The sequence below is a fragment of the Poecilia mexicana genome, unplaced genomic scaffold, assembly GCF_051168715.1.
Source record: "Poecilia mexicana isolate PSO_F unplaced genomic scaffold, ASM5116871v1 scaffold_2, whole genome shotgun sequence".
Lineage (NCBI taxonomy): Eukaryota > Metazoa > Chordata > Actinopteri > Cyprinodontiformes > Poeciliidae > Poecilia > Poecilia mexicana.
Window position 1 is genome coordinate 10811212 of NW_028263371.1, and position 14536 is coordinate 10825747.

Below are 14536 nucleotides of genomic sequence, written 5' to 3' on the forward strand. Positions count from 1 at the left end.
CTGTGGTGGTAGGTATGCATTGTGAGAATTTAAGTTTGTGCTTTGATCAAACGAAGTAAAATAGAACTGACAGTAATAGTGTTCATTTTTGAAGCTTATAATTGCTCTTTAGTTATTCTTTATGATCTATGAAGCACTCGATATGCTTTATGAGACTGTGGTTGGCGAAGTTATATTGTTAGAAATAACAGAGATAATTTTGATTTTGTTATTCAGATGACATTACAAGTAATTATCAGTTTATTATCACAGCATCTGAATAGTATTGAACTGTAATTCATTTTTATGGCCTCCATAACATTTGTTACGACAAATACTAGGTGCTAAAGGCAGTTTGTTCTTAGGGATACAGTTTTGAATTATCAAGGTTATGGTGATGATTATGATGACAAATATTACTATTATTGCGATTTTATTTGTGCTAGTTGTGTTTTTCAGCATTTTACTCACGTTTACGTCACGTCTCCTCTGTTACATCGATGATATCGATGAAAGTTTAATGCCTCATATTTCCAGTTGGATTACTTGTATACAAGGAAATAAATAAAATTAATAAAATTCAGATGGGTCAGACTTAAACCTTGATTATTTCTGGCGGTTTACATTTTCCCTCTGATCTTGCCAAATGGCCAAATGCTAGCAAAGAGTCAGAACTACTATGTTTGATTGTTGTAATTTTATCATGGCAAACATGTAAAGAGATAAAACCAGTAAATTGTTTTATCCCTTATTGAGGTCATGCAATGGTATTTCCATGTTAGTTATATTTTACAGCATTAGATTGTCCGTGGATTAAAATTAGAGTTTTTACAAAGACTTTTTAAAGGTAAATAGGTCATATATCTTTTAATTTAGATTAAATGTGGTGTACAAATAATGTATATATTAGAGAGATATAACAAATATATAATAAACGGAAAAAGGTTGTCATTTTTTTGTTTAATAATGTATTTAAAATTTTATTTGATATGTTTACCTAAGTCGGAAGATTGTACCTAATAAATTCAAAATTCAATATTTATATTCCTCCTCCTCCCACTCAGTGTCAGGACTGATTCAGTTTTCCTCCGTGCTTCCACCCACGCCCCGTTGTTATGAAAGATTTCTCTGCAGGGCTTCTACAGGCCGCGATTGTAGCGGATAGAAGAAGCACACTTATCTCTTATCAGATACATACTCCTCAACGCACTCTGTATGCAACACCTACTCACATTAGGAGGGTTGCAGAAGGATTCGCACTTCAGCTTCTGCTCCATGTTTTGCTCAAGTAGGCAGCCACTCCTTTAAGTACGACAAAAATACCACATGGCAAACGCACAACGCTGTATGGAAAGGCTGAAACATAACTGTTGGGTCAATCGGTGACTCCGTACAGAACAATTCAAGCCGTTTCCAGGTTAATACGTTGTGCTCAAATGTCCAGAAGGTGTAAAAAAATCTTCAAGTCAGAGTCTAGACTTCAAGATCGATGCGTATGTTTAAAGTAAAGAAAGCTTTGATTTGTCAGAGAGGCTGGATTCAGGCTTGACTTAACACCCGAATTTAGCACATTCTACTTGGAAGCCACAAAGCCATTGGGATTCACGAATTGTTACTGGCAAGCTGACTCTAAAAATAGAGTGACATTCTGGCTAATGTGCAATACTACTGTATGTGTAGCACTAGTTTTATGAGACACAAACCAGCAGAAGGGATGTTTAATAGTTGATACCAACCACTTTCCCCCCATTTTCTGTCCTGGGATACTAAACTGATTTCTGCCCTCTGACTTTTCCAATTTCAGGGAATTTCCTTGTTTAATTTAGGGTTAGAACAGCTGTAATAAATAGCTCTTAAAAATTGCACTATGGATGGAAACCAGCCAAAACCCAAAGCACTGCGACACATTCACCTGTCGAACATGAATGATGTACTGGGACTGTAAATGACTCTTCAAATGACGGATGACTGTGGCTCAGTGGGTCAAGTAATCCTCTTGAAATCTAAAAACTATGATTTGATTCCAGCTTCGTGCTGCCACATGTCAAGGCACCTAACCCCAAGTAGCTTACCAATCTGGGTATGTGTAAATATGAGTGTGACTGAATGAATGCGGATCTGGTGTTGGGCGCGTTGAGTGGTCAGTATAAATATAAGAGGGCTATTTAAATTCACTAAATTTATCCTCTTCAAAATACCTGGCACTTAAATGATACAGCTTTGGTTTAAGTATTTGGAATCAGACCTGGCAGTAAATCAATTTGGAGGTAGAAGTAAAAAAAAAAATAAAAAACTGGCAGCCTCATTGGTAGCTACATCCAACATGGCACACATTCGCAATTCCAGTCTTACAGGTTATTTACCAAATAAGGAGCATGTGTGCAGAAAGAAAGGCACACCTGAGAAAATTCACCGAAAAAAAAGAACGACTCCAACAAAAAATTGAGGGAAAAATCTTGGAAATTTGTGGGCATTTCCTAAGGTTAACTTTTCCATTGATAAAACAAACTTAACTACAAAATGCATTGTATTCTGAAAATATGTTAAATATTTTTATTTTTTAAACTTCTATTTCAACATCTTTGTTTCCAGGAAGTGGGAGCGGTGGAGTGGGCGGGGCGTTGCCGGGTCTGATTGGCGCCACCGGCCCCTCGGTGATGATGAAACCATTCCTGCCGTTTCCCATGGAGACGACGTCGCCAGTCGGACTCTTCCCAAACTTCAACACGGTGCACGGACGCTGATTTTATTGTTGCAGCTGTCCAGTCTGACTGACATAAAAGGAGCTGTCATCAGATAATCCTCTGCAGCTGTTGACCTCTGACCTCTGTTTGTTTTGGAGCAGATGGATCCGGTGCAGAAGGCTGTCATCAGTCACACCTTTGGTGTTACCATGGTGCCCAAGAAGAAACAGGTCATCTCCTGCAGCGTTTGCCAACTGAGGTTCAACTCTGACGTGAGTTTGTTTGATGTGTGATGGTCGTCTGCGTGTTTGCCTTGCAGAAGTAAGTTCAAAAAGTTACTGAAGTAAATGTAACTAGTTGCTACTTACCTCTGCATTGAACAAGCATCTCATACCCAAGCTGAAATACCTGATATGTATTTTATCTGAGAACCATTAGATACTTGAGACCAACCGTGTGGTTTTAGAGTCTTTTGTTTCACAAACAGTGAGATAAAGCACTGGGGAGCTAATTAACCATTTGTGTAATTTAATCCAATTTTCAGATTAAAGTCAGGACTTTGGCATAAGGATTTTAGGATTTTCTGATAAATTTGTTGTAATTGGTAACTTAACCTATTGGAAATAAATGTATGCAGCAGTTGTTCTTTCCTGTTTTAACTCAGGAAATGTCTTTAAGATCTCTCCCCCCCTCTGGCTCTAAGACACTCTTCATGTATTTCTGTAAATGGGGATTAAGAGGAGCCAGAGGAGCTTGATTTTTTTTCTCACATATTATCCGTCTCAAATTCTGCTGTGATGACATACTAACAGTTTTAGCTAATATGTAAAAAATACAGTTTTATAAAAGTTACCTCCTGCAGCTTTAAAGGGATGTTAATCATTGTGGAAATCGAAGTGATTTTAGTCATTCTAACTGGCTTAAACAAGACAAGTTTGGTCTGATTTAATTTCTGACAGCGAGGCAAAAAAAAAAAAAGAAAAAAAAAGGTGCATCTGTGTATGTAAACTTCTGGTTTCGACTGTAAATATGGACATTTATTTTAAAACGCGCTCGAGAAATGAACGTACCGCAGAAGAAGCGCTCCTCTGGGTTTGTTTCAAGATGCTTCCTGTGTGTATAATCAGGTGTAAGAGGCACTCCTCTGCACTGTATTAACACAGCGCTGTGTAAATGACACTGAGCGATTTCATGACTGCTGAGAGCTTAATGAGCTGCCTCATTACCGACACGTCCATCAAACATGACTAATCCACGAGCCGGTAAAATTATTCATGAGCGAACATGAATAGAGGAATTACTGCTGATAAGGAGGGAGTAAACAAGGAGCATTAACTCATTCTAACAAGCTGCGTAACAAGCTGGATCGGCCATGAAGGCAACAAGAGTGGAGTCATGGTGAGCAACACAGCACTCCTACTGCAGACAGGAAAACCTCTATTAAAACACAGACACTTTCTGAAAAGTGGTTACATGGAGAGTTTTGATTTTCCTGTTTCCTGTCACTTTTAGATGACATAAAGTAGTGCAGGAAATGTTGAAAGTGTGATGTGCGCGCTTGTCTTCTCCACACTTTATCTCTGAAATAAAGTCAATTTCAACCAAACGACTTCTATTTTGTAAATACAGTCCATCTGTCTGTAATTGAAAGCCAGCATTGTGAAGAGCAAGGAGCACAACAGACACATCTGAGATAAAGTTTTGGGAAAGTTTTAAGCACCAAGTTTGTGAAGCAACATCCATCCATCCATCCATTTTCTTTGAAAGAAACTGGCAAGATGTTGTTGCAGAAAGCTTCTTTCTTTGGGAGCCTGTTTTTATAACAGAGAGCACGCGTCTTGAACAAGGACAATCAGAGACTCTAAACTAGATTTAGAAACTCATTGTTCCGTACGCCTGATGCTCTGATGGACCTCGCTCTGTTCAACAGATTTTTCTTCTTACCTCATCGGTCTGGGCGTGTGTTCGATTTTTCGGCCCGGTGTCGACAGCTGTGTTTGGTAGGGCCCTGTAACCCTCACCGGAAGCCTCTGCTTCCAGGAGCCGGGCCTTGGGTTTTGTATGTGCATTGTAATGGGGATAATGCTTTGAGAGGGTCAGTATCCCCGTTAAGCCTTATTTAGTGCTGTGCCTGAAATCTTCCAGCTGCTTTGATGCCATTGCTAATGTGCTTCCCATGCTACACCTGCTATGCAGACCCAGTTAGACGGCAAAGGCAGCTAAAATGCGGATTCGTTGTACTGGCCGGGGTATGTGGTTGGATGCCGTTAATAAGAACTAAATTAATTATGCTTGTGTTCCTGAGATTTATGGCTTGAGCTTTGGTCCTGCTGCAAAAATAACCTGCTCTGTGTGGAGACTTGACCCTCTGTGCCTGAGATCACATATTAACACACTTAAAATGTGCACTGAAGCAAACGCAGCAAATTAACATGGGACGTTTAAAGAATTAACAGTCTTTTTTTTTTCTACCTGTGTGTGTGCGCCCTCTAGTGTCTAATTAGAAAGAATGCAAAACCTCTGGGTTCGATGGAAGCGGCAGCAGAAAGGAGACGCATAATGTCAAAGTAAAAATCCTTAAAGGTCATATGTCATGGTTTTTTCACTAATCCTTCTTCCAGGCTTTGGATAAAGGACAAGTTTTTTACTCTCCAAGCAATAGTTCATTTCCATATCCGAAAATGAGACGTATAAGTGTAAAATGTAAATGTAAAATAATGCGACACCTGAACTGAACATCAGCACTTCACACAATAACTGCTTGTTACAAAGAGAGTAAAAGCTGCTTTAGTGTGGACTCATGTGATAAGGATTCGTAGATTAACTCGTCCAATCAAGAGGAGAAAGATAGAAAGAGAGCTGTAGTTTGGAGACCAAGCAAACCGGCTCACTACCTGAAAATTTAAAAGCACTTAAAGAGCCTGAAAGTTATGTTATTAAAAAAAAATACAAACAGAAGAGCAGTGAATGGAAACAGCTGAAAGTCTCACTATTCTACATATATTCACTATAAATCCATCAACAGTTCATTTTCTGACAAATTGTGTTTGGCTCTCAAAAATTCCCTTCAAGCTGAAATATTGGAACATAATTTAAAATACTGATTTACAATTAGATTGCAGTTGTAGTTAAATATCCTTAATTTGTCTCATAAATGAGGGACTTTTTGTGGTTTAAAACCATACAGAGCATATTAACTTGTCATTTCCATTAGGTTTTTAAATATATGGGGCAAAACATTTCCAACACAAAGGGTGAGCGATGAAGAGAAATCTGTCCATCTCACCTTTTTGACAGAAATTTGACAGATAGGATCTCTGTGGAAAGAAAACGCTTGTGCTTGTTCTGTCTCTGCTAAGAAGTCAAACATTCATTCACCATATTACAAAGCTTTTTTTTTGTTAACAAAACAATCTTTTCTCTGTCGTAGCAACAACATGTCACAATCTTTTGGTCAGAAAATCCTCTTTATCTGCCTGACTTTATTTAACCTGTTTATCTCCTTCAGAAACAATGGAGAAGCTGCTGTTTCTCATTTTATTTTGTCTAAGCGTCTAAAATCTGTAGGTTTTCTGGTTTGAAACTGATATTTGGACTGTCAACAAACTTAAACAAACCTAAGAAGTATAATTTTATGTTTTTAAGTCAAGAAAAAATGACTTAATGCTTAAAGTTCTCTATCTCCGCTTGTCTTAGTTTTGGGCTTACATATTGGAGCAGAGACAGCAAGATGACAACATTTCACAAAATGAGACATCCTCCAGTCTAATTCATCACTTTAAAGTGACGTCAATTAGATATGACATGTGAAGCAGCTGTCACAACAATCCTACTATTAGAACTGACTGCTGTCTTTATTTATTTATCTTTTTTGTCAGGGTATGGTCAAAGCTGTTTAGAAGATGAAATTTATTCAAATTTATTTATCTACAAAAATGTATGACCGGGGATTGAATCTCAAAAGTTCTTCCACAATGGAAGACTTAATATTACTCACATCTCCTGCAGCTCTTTCTCTCTCTCTCTCTTACTCTCTCTTTCTTTTGCTCTCTCTCTCTCTCTCTCTCTCTCTCTCTCTCTCTCTCTCTTTCTCCCTTTCTCTCTCTCTCTCTTGCTCCTTCCTCCGTCATCTTTTATTACTTTTTAGGAAGATATTTTACTGGCATGTATTTCTGGGTCATGGGGAGGAGGACAGAGAAAATGTGGAGGCAGAAACTCCTTAAAACTGAATAGATTATGTGGTGAATAAAGAATTACACGGAGCCAAATCTGCTTATTTTTTAAGTATGAAAACACAAATTATGCAAATGGAACATTGTAGCAACAAGCTGTCCTCCCCCCAAAAAACTTGAATTCAAGTATTTGTATAACACATTTCAGCAACAAGAAAAGACCTGAGTGGACAGGGAGGTCCTAAAGTTTATTCAAATATATAATAAATATCTTTATTTATTTTAAATATATACTCCCACAGACATAAAAGACAAGGAATAACATAAGTTTAGAATAAAATAAGAGAGTGTTGCACATTTGTGTTTTTTTATTGACAATAAACTGTTCTATAGTCACAGTAGTTAATTTTAAAGAATAAAAATATGTTGAATTTTCTGCAGATTTGGACTAGCTTCCATATTTGCAGGAGCTGCAGAGAGTTAGGAAACATCTTTGCAAAGATGTTCAATCAACAGTGCAGCACTGTAATTACATGTCATGTTTTTCAGTAGAGAAGCATACGGGCAGATCATATTTTTTATTCTACTGCCTTTATTTTGCAAGCGAAGTGGCCTCAGCTCTGAAACTGTCTGCCAGTTTCTGCTCTGTAAACGTAAAGGAGTGCTTTGTGCAGATGTGCTGCAAATGAAATGAAGAAACGAAGCAGAGAGTGACGAGACAAGAAACGGGAGTGAGAGCTGAACAACAGGAGGAAAGCCGAGTCAAAGCAGAAATAACGCTCAACTCCTTGTTATTTGTATGTTTTCAGTCGCAGGCGGAAGCTCATTACAGAGGCAGCCGTCATGCCAAGAAGCTGAAGTCTCAGGAGAACAAGGCCAAAGCCAAGCTGTCAGTCACACCAGAGACCAACGGGAACAGCTGCGGTCCTGCTGGTCCGGCCCATCCGCTCCCTGCTAGCAGCGGCAGCAGTCAGGGCACAGGTGGAGTTTATCCCCCAGACAGATTGCTGATCTCAAACTTTTTATTTTCTAACTCTTCCTCCCTGTCATCCTCTCTGCAGAACTGTTCTCCATCCCCCCAGACTCCCTGTCCTCCGTCAAGCCGGGCCTCCCGTCCTCCACCTCCCCTCTCTCCTCCTCTCCCTCCGCCAGTAGAGCTGGCAGTGAACCTCCGCCGTCCAGCCCACCCTCCGCGCTTCCGGCCCCCGGCCTCTCTTCGTCTTCCTCATCCTCCTCCTCTTCAAAGTCTTGCCCCCCGTCTGCATTCGCCCCCTACCCCGCGCCCGCTGCCCCGCAGACCGCCTCCTCATCCTCCCAGGATGCTCCTCTCTCTGCGGAGTCCGAGGAGGAGAAGGCGAAGAAGCTGCTGTACTGCTCTCTGTGTAAAGTCGCCGTCAACTCGCTGTCTCAGCTGGAGGCTCATAATGCAGGTAAGGAAAATAATTAATGAAACTTCATATTTATTTATGGTTTTTGGTGCTTTTGCATGTTTGGTTTCACTTTGGAGTAAAAATGAGTCAATATTTCTCTCATTAACCCACACTTAAAACACAAAATCCAGCAATGTGAGTGAAACATTTTTTATCGAAGCCTTTGCGTATTTAACCTCTAACCTTTATGCTACTCTGATTGGCTAGTCTTACATAAGTACACCACTTAGTAATATTTTCAATTTTTGACTTTCAAAAGTAATGCAAAAATAGTTTAAAACACATATTTCAGGGAACGCCTCCACTTGCTTTGAACATTTAAAGATGGGAATAATTTTGTATTTATGTCTGGACTTTGACTGGGACATTCTAAAATATGATTACAGTATGCTGGACTTTAAAATACTGTTGTCGGTTTAAAAATCGTTGAACCGCTTAGCATCACAATACATTAGAGATCTGCTGCTGTTGAACCATAATAAATAAAACATTAACCAACATTTTGATGTGGTGATCGTCCACCTCAGTCTTCACTAACAGCCCAACAGATTTTCCTTCAGTATTTTTGCTCTATGACAAACTTCTTAAGCTTTCGCCTGTGGATTCACTCTGAAATTAAGTCACAAATGCACACCACAGTTTTCAGAAAGCATTTTATAATTTATCCTTCCTCTTAACACAACTTTCTATTGTTCTGTCACTATAAAACATGAAGAAAAAAAAGTTTATTGTACTAACAGTAAAAAAGTGAGCAAACAAACCACGTGCTAAAAGAAGCTGAGAACAGGAAGAATATCTAAAACCATGTTGACTGAATTTTTTTTTTTTAGGATTAACAATTCTTACAAGTTCAGCTACTTTTGTAAATTACTCCAGGAAATACGCTCTGAATATTTAAAAACCCTTTTTCTAATTTCATCCTGACTCGGGGGGTGGAGACGCGTCTTAAGCCGAAGCTCTGAGACTCTTCTACCTTCGAGTCTTTTTGACTCGATGTTTTATGCCTCCCGTAATGTTTATTTATGCATCTAAGGTTCAAAGCACAAAACAATGCTGGAGGCGCGCAGCGGCGCGGGGCCGATCAAAGCTTACCCTCGACCAGGGGCCAAACTGAAGAACGGCAGCAGCTCAGCCCTGAAGGGCTCCGGCCTGCAGAACAAAACCTTCCACTGCCAGATCTGTGACGTCCACGTCAACTCTGAGATCCAACTCAAACAGGTCAGCGAAGCTCAAATGCCTCTTGATCTCTGTTTTTTATTTATTTTATTCTTTTCAGGCAACTCCAGGACAAATACTTCCCTTTGTCAGTTCATCCTTTCCACATGTTTTCATTTCTCCCCAACCTTTTGCTCCCCCAGTGTTTGCTTTTGGTTGTTTCTGATTAATTATGGAGGGAAAAAAAACATACAATACTTCATATAATTTCCAATTTTCCTGACAGTTTTTCTGTTTAGTATTTTGGCAAACAAAACCCTTTCAGACCATTAATATGAATCTCCTTCGGTTACTTGCAGTCAAAATGCAGCAGAAGTGCCTGCTGATGCTTTTTTGATACAACTGGTATTACTAACGTCTCTTTGCCTCCATCTAGTGGTCAGAGTGAGAACTGCATCCATTTAGTATGTTTTTGGTGTGTGAAACGCTTTGAATTGGACAGAAACCAAAGTAGAAATCCAATTTCAAATAAAATCTAGAGAAATTGTTTCATCATTGCTGCAGAAGATTATGCCTGTTGCTGATATTTATCATACTTCAATTTATGTGCATCATATATATGCAAAAACAGTCAGTTTATTTAGAAAGTTGTACATAAATTACAGGCCTCCAGGGATGTGTTTTAAATTTGAAATCTGGAACCTTTTTTTTCCCCACCAGAACCCCACATTCGTCCTCCTGATCAAACTAAAACAAGTCTGTGTTACCTCTTGCTATCAGATACCAGTTTTTTTTTTTAAAGAAACATTACTACAACACCACCATCAGCTATTTGCAGATTCTAGGTTGGTATAAATTGAGGCATGATTAGCGTGAGACAACTAAAACTTGAAAATGGAAAAGCGGCAAAGCTTACTTTGTTCATGTTGTTGACGTTGCAGCACATTTCCAGCAGACGACACAAGGACAGGGTGGCAGGAAAACCCAGCAAGCCAAAGTACAGCCCGTACAACAAGCAGCAGCGCGACTCGCTCACTGTGAGTGTCTCCTTCCAGCTCTCTGCTCAACTAACAGTGGAGAAATTCACCCATAGGACAGAAAGACGCAAAGAACATTTGCTTAAATTTGTCTTCATATTTTCTTTTTCCCCTTTCTCCTCGTTATCTACATGTTTCATTTGCTCTGCTCCTGACCTTTCTGCCTCTGATTCTTTATTTTTCTTATTTAATCTCATTTTTTTCCCCGTTCATCTTCTCTCCACTGCTCATTTCCTGTATTCTTCTGTCTTGCTTGTTTTTCCTTCTTCTGTTCCCTCTTTGCTTTGCCTTATCGTTTTATTTAATCTTATTTCTTTTTGTGTGTGCTGTCATTTCTTATTCCACTTTATTTTCTACCATTTTCTCATCTTGATTTTTTTGCCTTGCTGTTTTGTCTGCTTTCTCATTTAACCATTTTATTTCCCCTTTATTTTCTTATCTCATTTTATTTCACCTACTGGATTTGATCATTTTCCTTTTCCTCTTTGACTCCCTCCGTTATCACTCGTCTCCTTGTGTCTTCAGAAGGAGCTGGCGAAGCCTTCTCCATCTCCTTCCTTCCTTTCCTCTCCTTTCACTTCCACTTCCTCTCCTCTCCCTCCCTCCATCTCCCTCCCTCCTGCCTCCATCTCCTCCTCCCCGCTCCTCTCTCACTCCTCCTCACCCCTCACCCCTGCCATCTCCCTCCACCCTCGCCCTCCGTCATCCTCGTCCCTCTTTACCGCCTCCTTCCTGCGTCCCGCTCCCGGACCCATCAGAACCAACCAAGGATCAATTCTCTTCGCGCCCTACTGATGTCCGCGGGAGCGGCGGGAGAGTCAAGCCCACAACCTTTGACCCCTAGCCCGCTGTGTGCTGGAGCTTCAGCTGTTGCTGCGGCTTTGCTTACTTGACAGAATCTTCCTACAGAGACATGAAGAGGACGGAGACGTCCTGCTTTTTGATCAAAGACTCTCTGGTTCCGTCCAACGCCTCCTGACACGGAGGGGAGAGGCGCCGTTGTGTTCACTGACCCGCTGACGTCGACCTGAACAGAACCAGGGGCTAACAAAGCTCCCAGACGTACTGGAGAACAGGAGAAGTGTCTGCAGTTATGGAATATTCATGAAGATCCATTCAGCACCGTATAGAAAGCAATAAGTGTTACAGGAAATGGGTTCAAGACTGGAAAAAAAAAAGGCTGCAGCTCATTTCTTAAATCATTTAACATAAATATTAGACATTTTTATTTTATTTTTACTGGATTAGACTTTTTAAAAAGCTTATTTTTTATCCTCAATCATTAAATGTATCAATACTAAGGATTCCAACTAGTTTAAACATGAACTAAAAGCATCTTGAGGGTTTTTTTGTTTGTTTGGTTTTGGTAAAATCAGACAAATATTAGAGACATACAGTTGGATTCCTAAATGTGGATCCTGTTTCAGTTCCTTTTTTCCCCGTTTTATTTAAAACGTCTACCTCGATGAAAGACCTGGGAGCACTTATTTGTGCAGTAGTCCTTAAAAGGAAAATCGAAATTTGTCAAAGTAACAAACAAGAAAAACCAAAATGAACAGAAATCGGTTCTGGCCGGGAGAAGAGTGATCGGTGCAGCTGTAGATTTAATCCAAATGTCTAAAAGGGGGTGAAAACATTGTATTGGTTGTTTATCAGACTGATAATCCGCCTCCTCTGACTCAATGAAAAAGCAGAGGATGTAGGAATGTTCTTCCTCCCTCTGAAGAAGCAAACCAGCACTAACAAGATGTCACAAAACAAAAAGCAAAAAAAATCTACTGCCATCTCATCATGCCTCAGATGTGGCTTCATATATTTACCAAATTATGATTTTTTTTTGTCTTTTCTTTAAAACAGTCAAATATCGGCTTCCCCTCCTTAACTGATCAGATGTCTCCTACATTTTAAAACAGTTTCAGTACCAACATTTATTTTTTTTTTTATCTCATTCAGATATTTTTTTCCATGCACACTTCTACTGGTTGTCAGAGAGACGGCACTCAATCAAGATCAAGCTTCAAGATGTGGGCTTTGACTAGACCCAGAACTGACCATTTCTCAATTTGCTGCATGTAAATCTAAAACTAAAATGTTAATTTTGTATGATGGTAAAAACTGGATTTTTTTTACAATAAAAGCCCCAAATAAAAAAAAATTTACTCGTATCTTTAAAATTAAATTATTAATTATTAGCTCTAATATATCATATTGATTGGAAACGTTCTAATTTATAAGACCTGGATATGTGAATGTGTCTGCACGGGCTTTTTGGTATGTATTTATGCAGAAATGTTTTTTTCTAATTAGAGAAAATCAGTTCCTATTGCTTTAAATATCAAACAGTCATCATTACATTGTTTTAAATCCTACATAAAAACCCAGCCAAGAGGCAAAAAACACTTTTTTTGCCTTCATGTTGATGAAAATGTTCATTGTTTCAGAAAACCTACTCAAACTAAAATATATAGAAATGGATAAAGAATAATGCATCTGTAATCATCCTTCTTATTTGTGCACTTAACTAACATGCAGAGAAAATACATCTATTTGTCTTATTTCTAAACTAACTTCAAATTGTCTGAGCAGAAAGTCTGAAGCGAAGAAATGAGCCAGTGGAAATGTTTTTGAGTGTTTTTGTCTGCGGTTTCAAATCCTCTCCACGTTTTGCTTTCTTCCTCCTGAACGACTTGAAGCATCCCCGTCTTCCAGCGTCGAAGTGACCGGTAGAAAGACTTCTGTGTGTGTTTATCTATGCACCCTGTGTGACTCTCACCCATAAGACGGGCGTTTTCAAGAAGGCACAAACTCACGTCCATCATCTTCCTCCTCTGTCCGATGACGTCGTCAATAACGGAATAACGTACGTGCGAGCTGCCGCTTTTTCTACTCTCCTTCACCTTCTTCATCAGCAATACTGGGATCCGCAGGGGGCCGGATGCTGGAACCAGCTCCCAAAACTGGGGTGAGGTCAGTAGAGGTGCACTGGCGGAGCTGAGATGATGTTTGTCTATGTGTGATTTTAAACAAAGCTGACATATTTTATATTTCTTCTAAAACTAAAAGTTTATCTTAATAAAAGGCACTGGAAAAATAGCTTATAGTTACATAAGAGTTGTAAGAGGAGATCAGGAAGATTGCATTTCATTGTACAACTTGGACGCAGGTTTTCAGTCCCACTTCAGAAATCATTCATACGCTGCTGCTGCGCAACATGTCCTGAACCAAAAGGATAAAACCTGCAGACAGAGACAGAAAACACATGTTGTAAAATATACATCGAACAGATTTTAGCTTTGAATTCATTCTTCAAACGTATAAAAAAAAATCATATTTGCAAATTTATCGACCTCTCTGTATGTACAGTATTTATTTCCTTTGAACTTGTTTTTTAATGCGAAATGATGAAAATGGAAGATATGCAAATGTAAAATTTGTCAAGTGTCACATTTCTTTCTGTAAATGTTTGTTTTCATTAAAAATAAGTGAGCAGCATTCAGAGATTGTGTTTGTTTAACGAGCGCTCAGTCAAAAGAAATAAAAAAAAACTGAACTATTAGTAGATTGCTAATAGTTGGAGGTGTGGTTGAAATGTGTCTTTTCTCTGATCTGTTTTTTTTTTTTTTTTTTTTTTTTAAACAAAATTGGAGTCAAGTTTGAATTTTACGTCGATTATCTCTAATCCACATGTTGTCAAATACAACACTGAACCTCCGTCCCGTTACTCTGGCCTGATGTCGATGTGTTTTGATTTCCCTGGTGGGAAACATCAAGGGGCGTAAATAAGTATTCCTGCAGCTGCATCCAGTGTGGCAAAAAGATAAACAAAACTTTATATTTGAATATGCCTGGGAGAAAGGCTACTCCCTGTCATTTTGTTAATTGACAAAGTAGCACTTTCTCAGTCCGATGTGCTGACACCATGTTTCACTCTTGACCTTGGGAGGACAACAGCAAAGTTGCTCTCTCTTCTCCTCTCGCTTCTCGTAATGCAGAATATGCAGCCTGACCTTGTCAAAAGAAAATAAACACGAGTCATAGACTTTGCATTGTTACCTGCTCGTGTTTTCCTAGCTTTTAAA

General features: G+C 39.1%; 1 protein-coding gene across 2 annotated transcripts in view; it reads left to right on the forward strand.

The window, feature by feature from the left end:
* znf385b (zinc finger protein 385B) overlaps positions 1–13949 on the forward strand; it is a 63443-nt gene extending 49494 nt beyond the window's left edge. Inside the window, exons 5-11 of one of the 2 annotated variants that reach the window (XM_088010621.1) lie at positions 2572–2708; positions 2825–2935; positions 7645–7816; positions 7897–8265; positions 9299–9483; positions 10362–10457; positions 10983–13949. In XM_088010621.1, coding sequence (XP_087866747.1) covers positions 2572–2708; positions 2825–2935; positions 7645–7816; positions 7897–8265; positions 9299–9483; positions 10362–10457; positions 10983–11252 — 1340 coding nt within the window. In that variant the 3' untranslated portion in view covers positions 11253–13949. Of the gene's footprint in view, positions 1–2571; positions 2709–2824; positions 2936–7644; positions 7817–7896; positions 8266–9298; positions 9484–10361 lie in introns of both variants that reach the window. The other variant, XM_088010613.1, reaches the window with a different exon arrangement.
* The last annotated feature ends 587 nt before the right edge of the window (positions 13950–14536 follow it).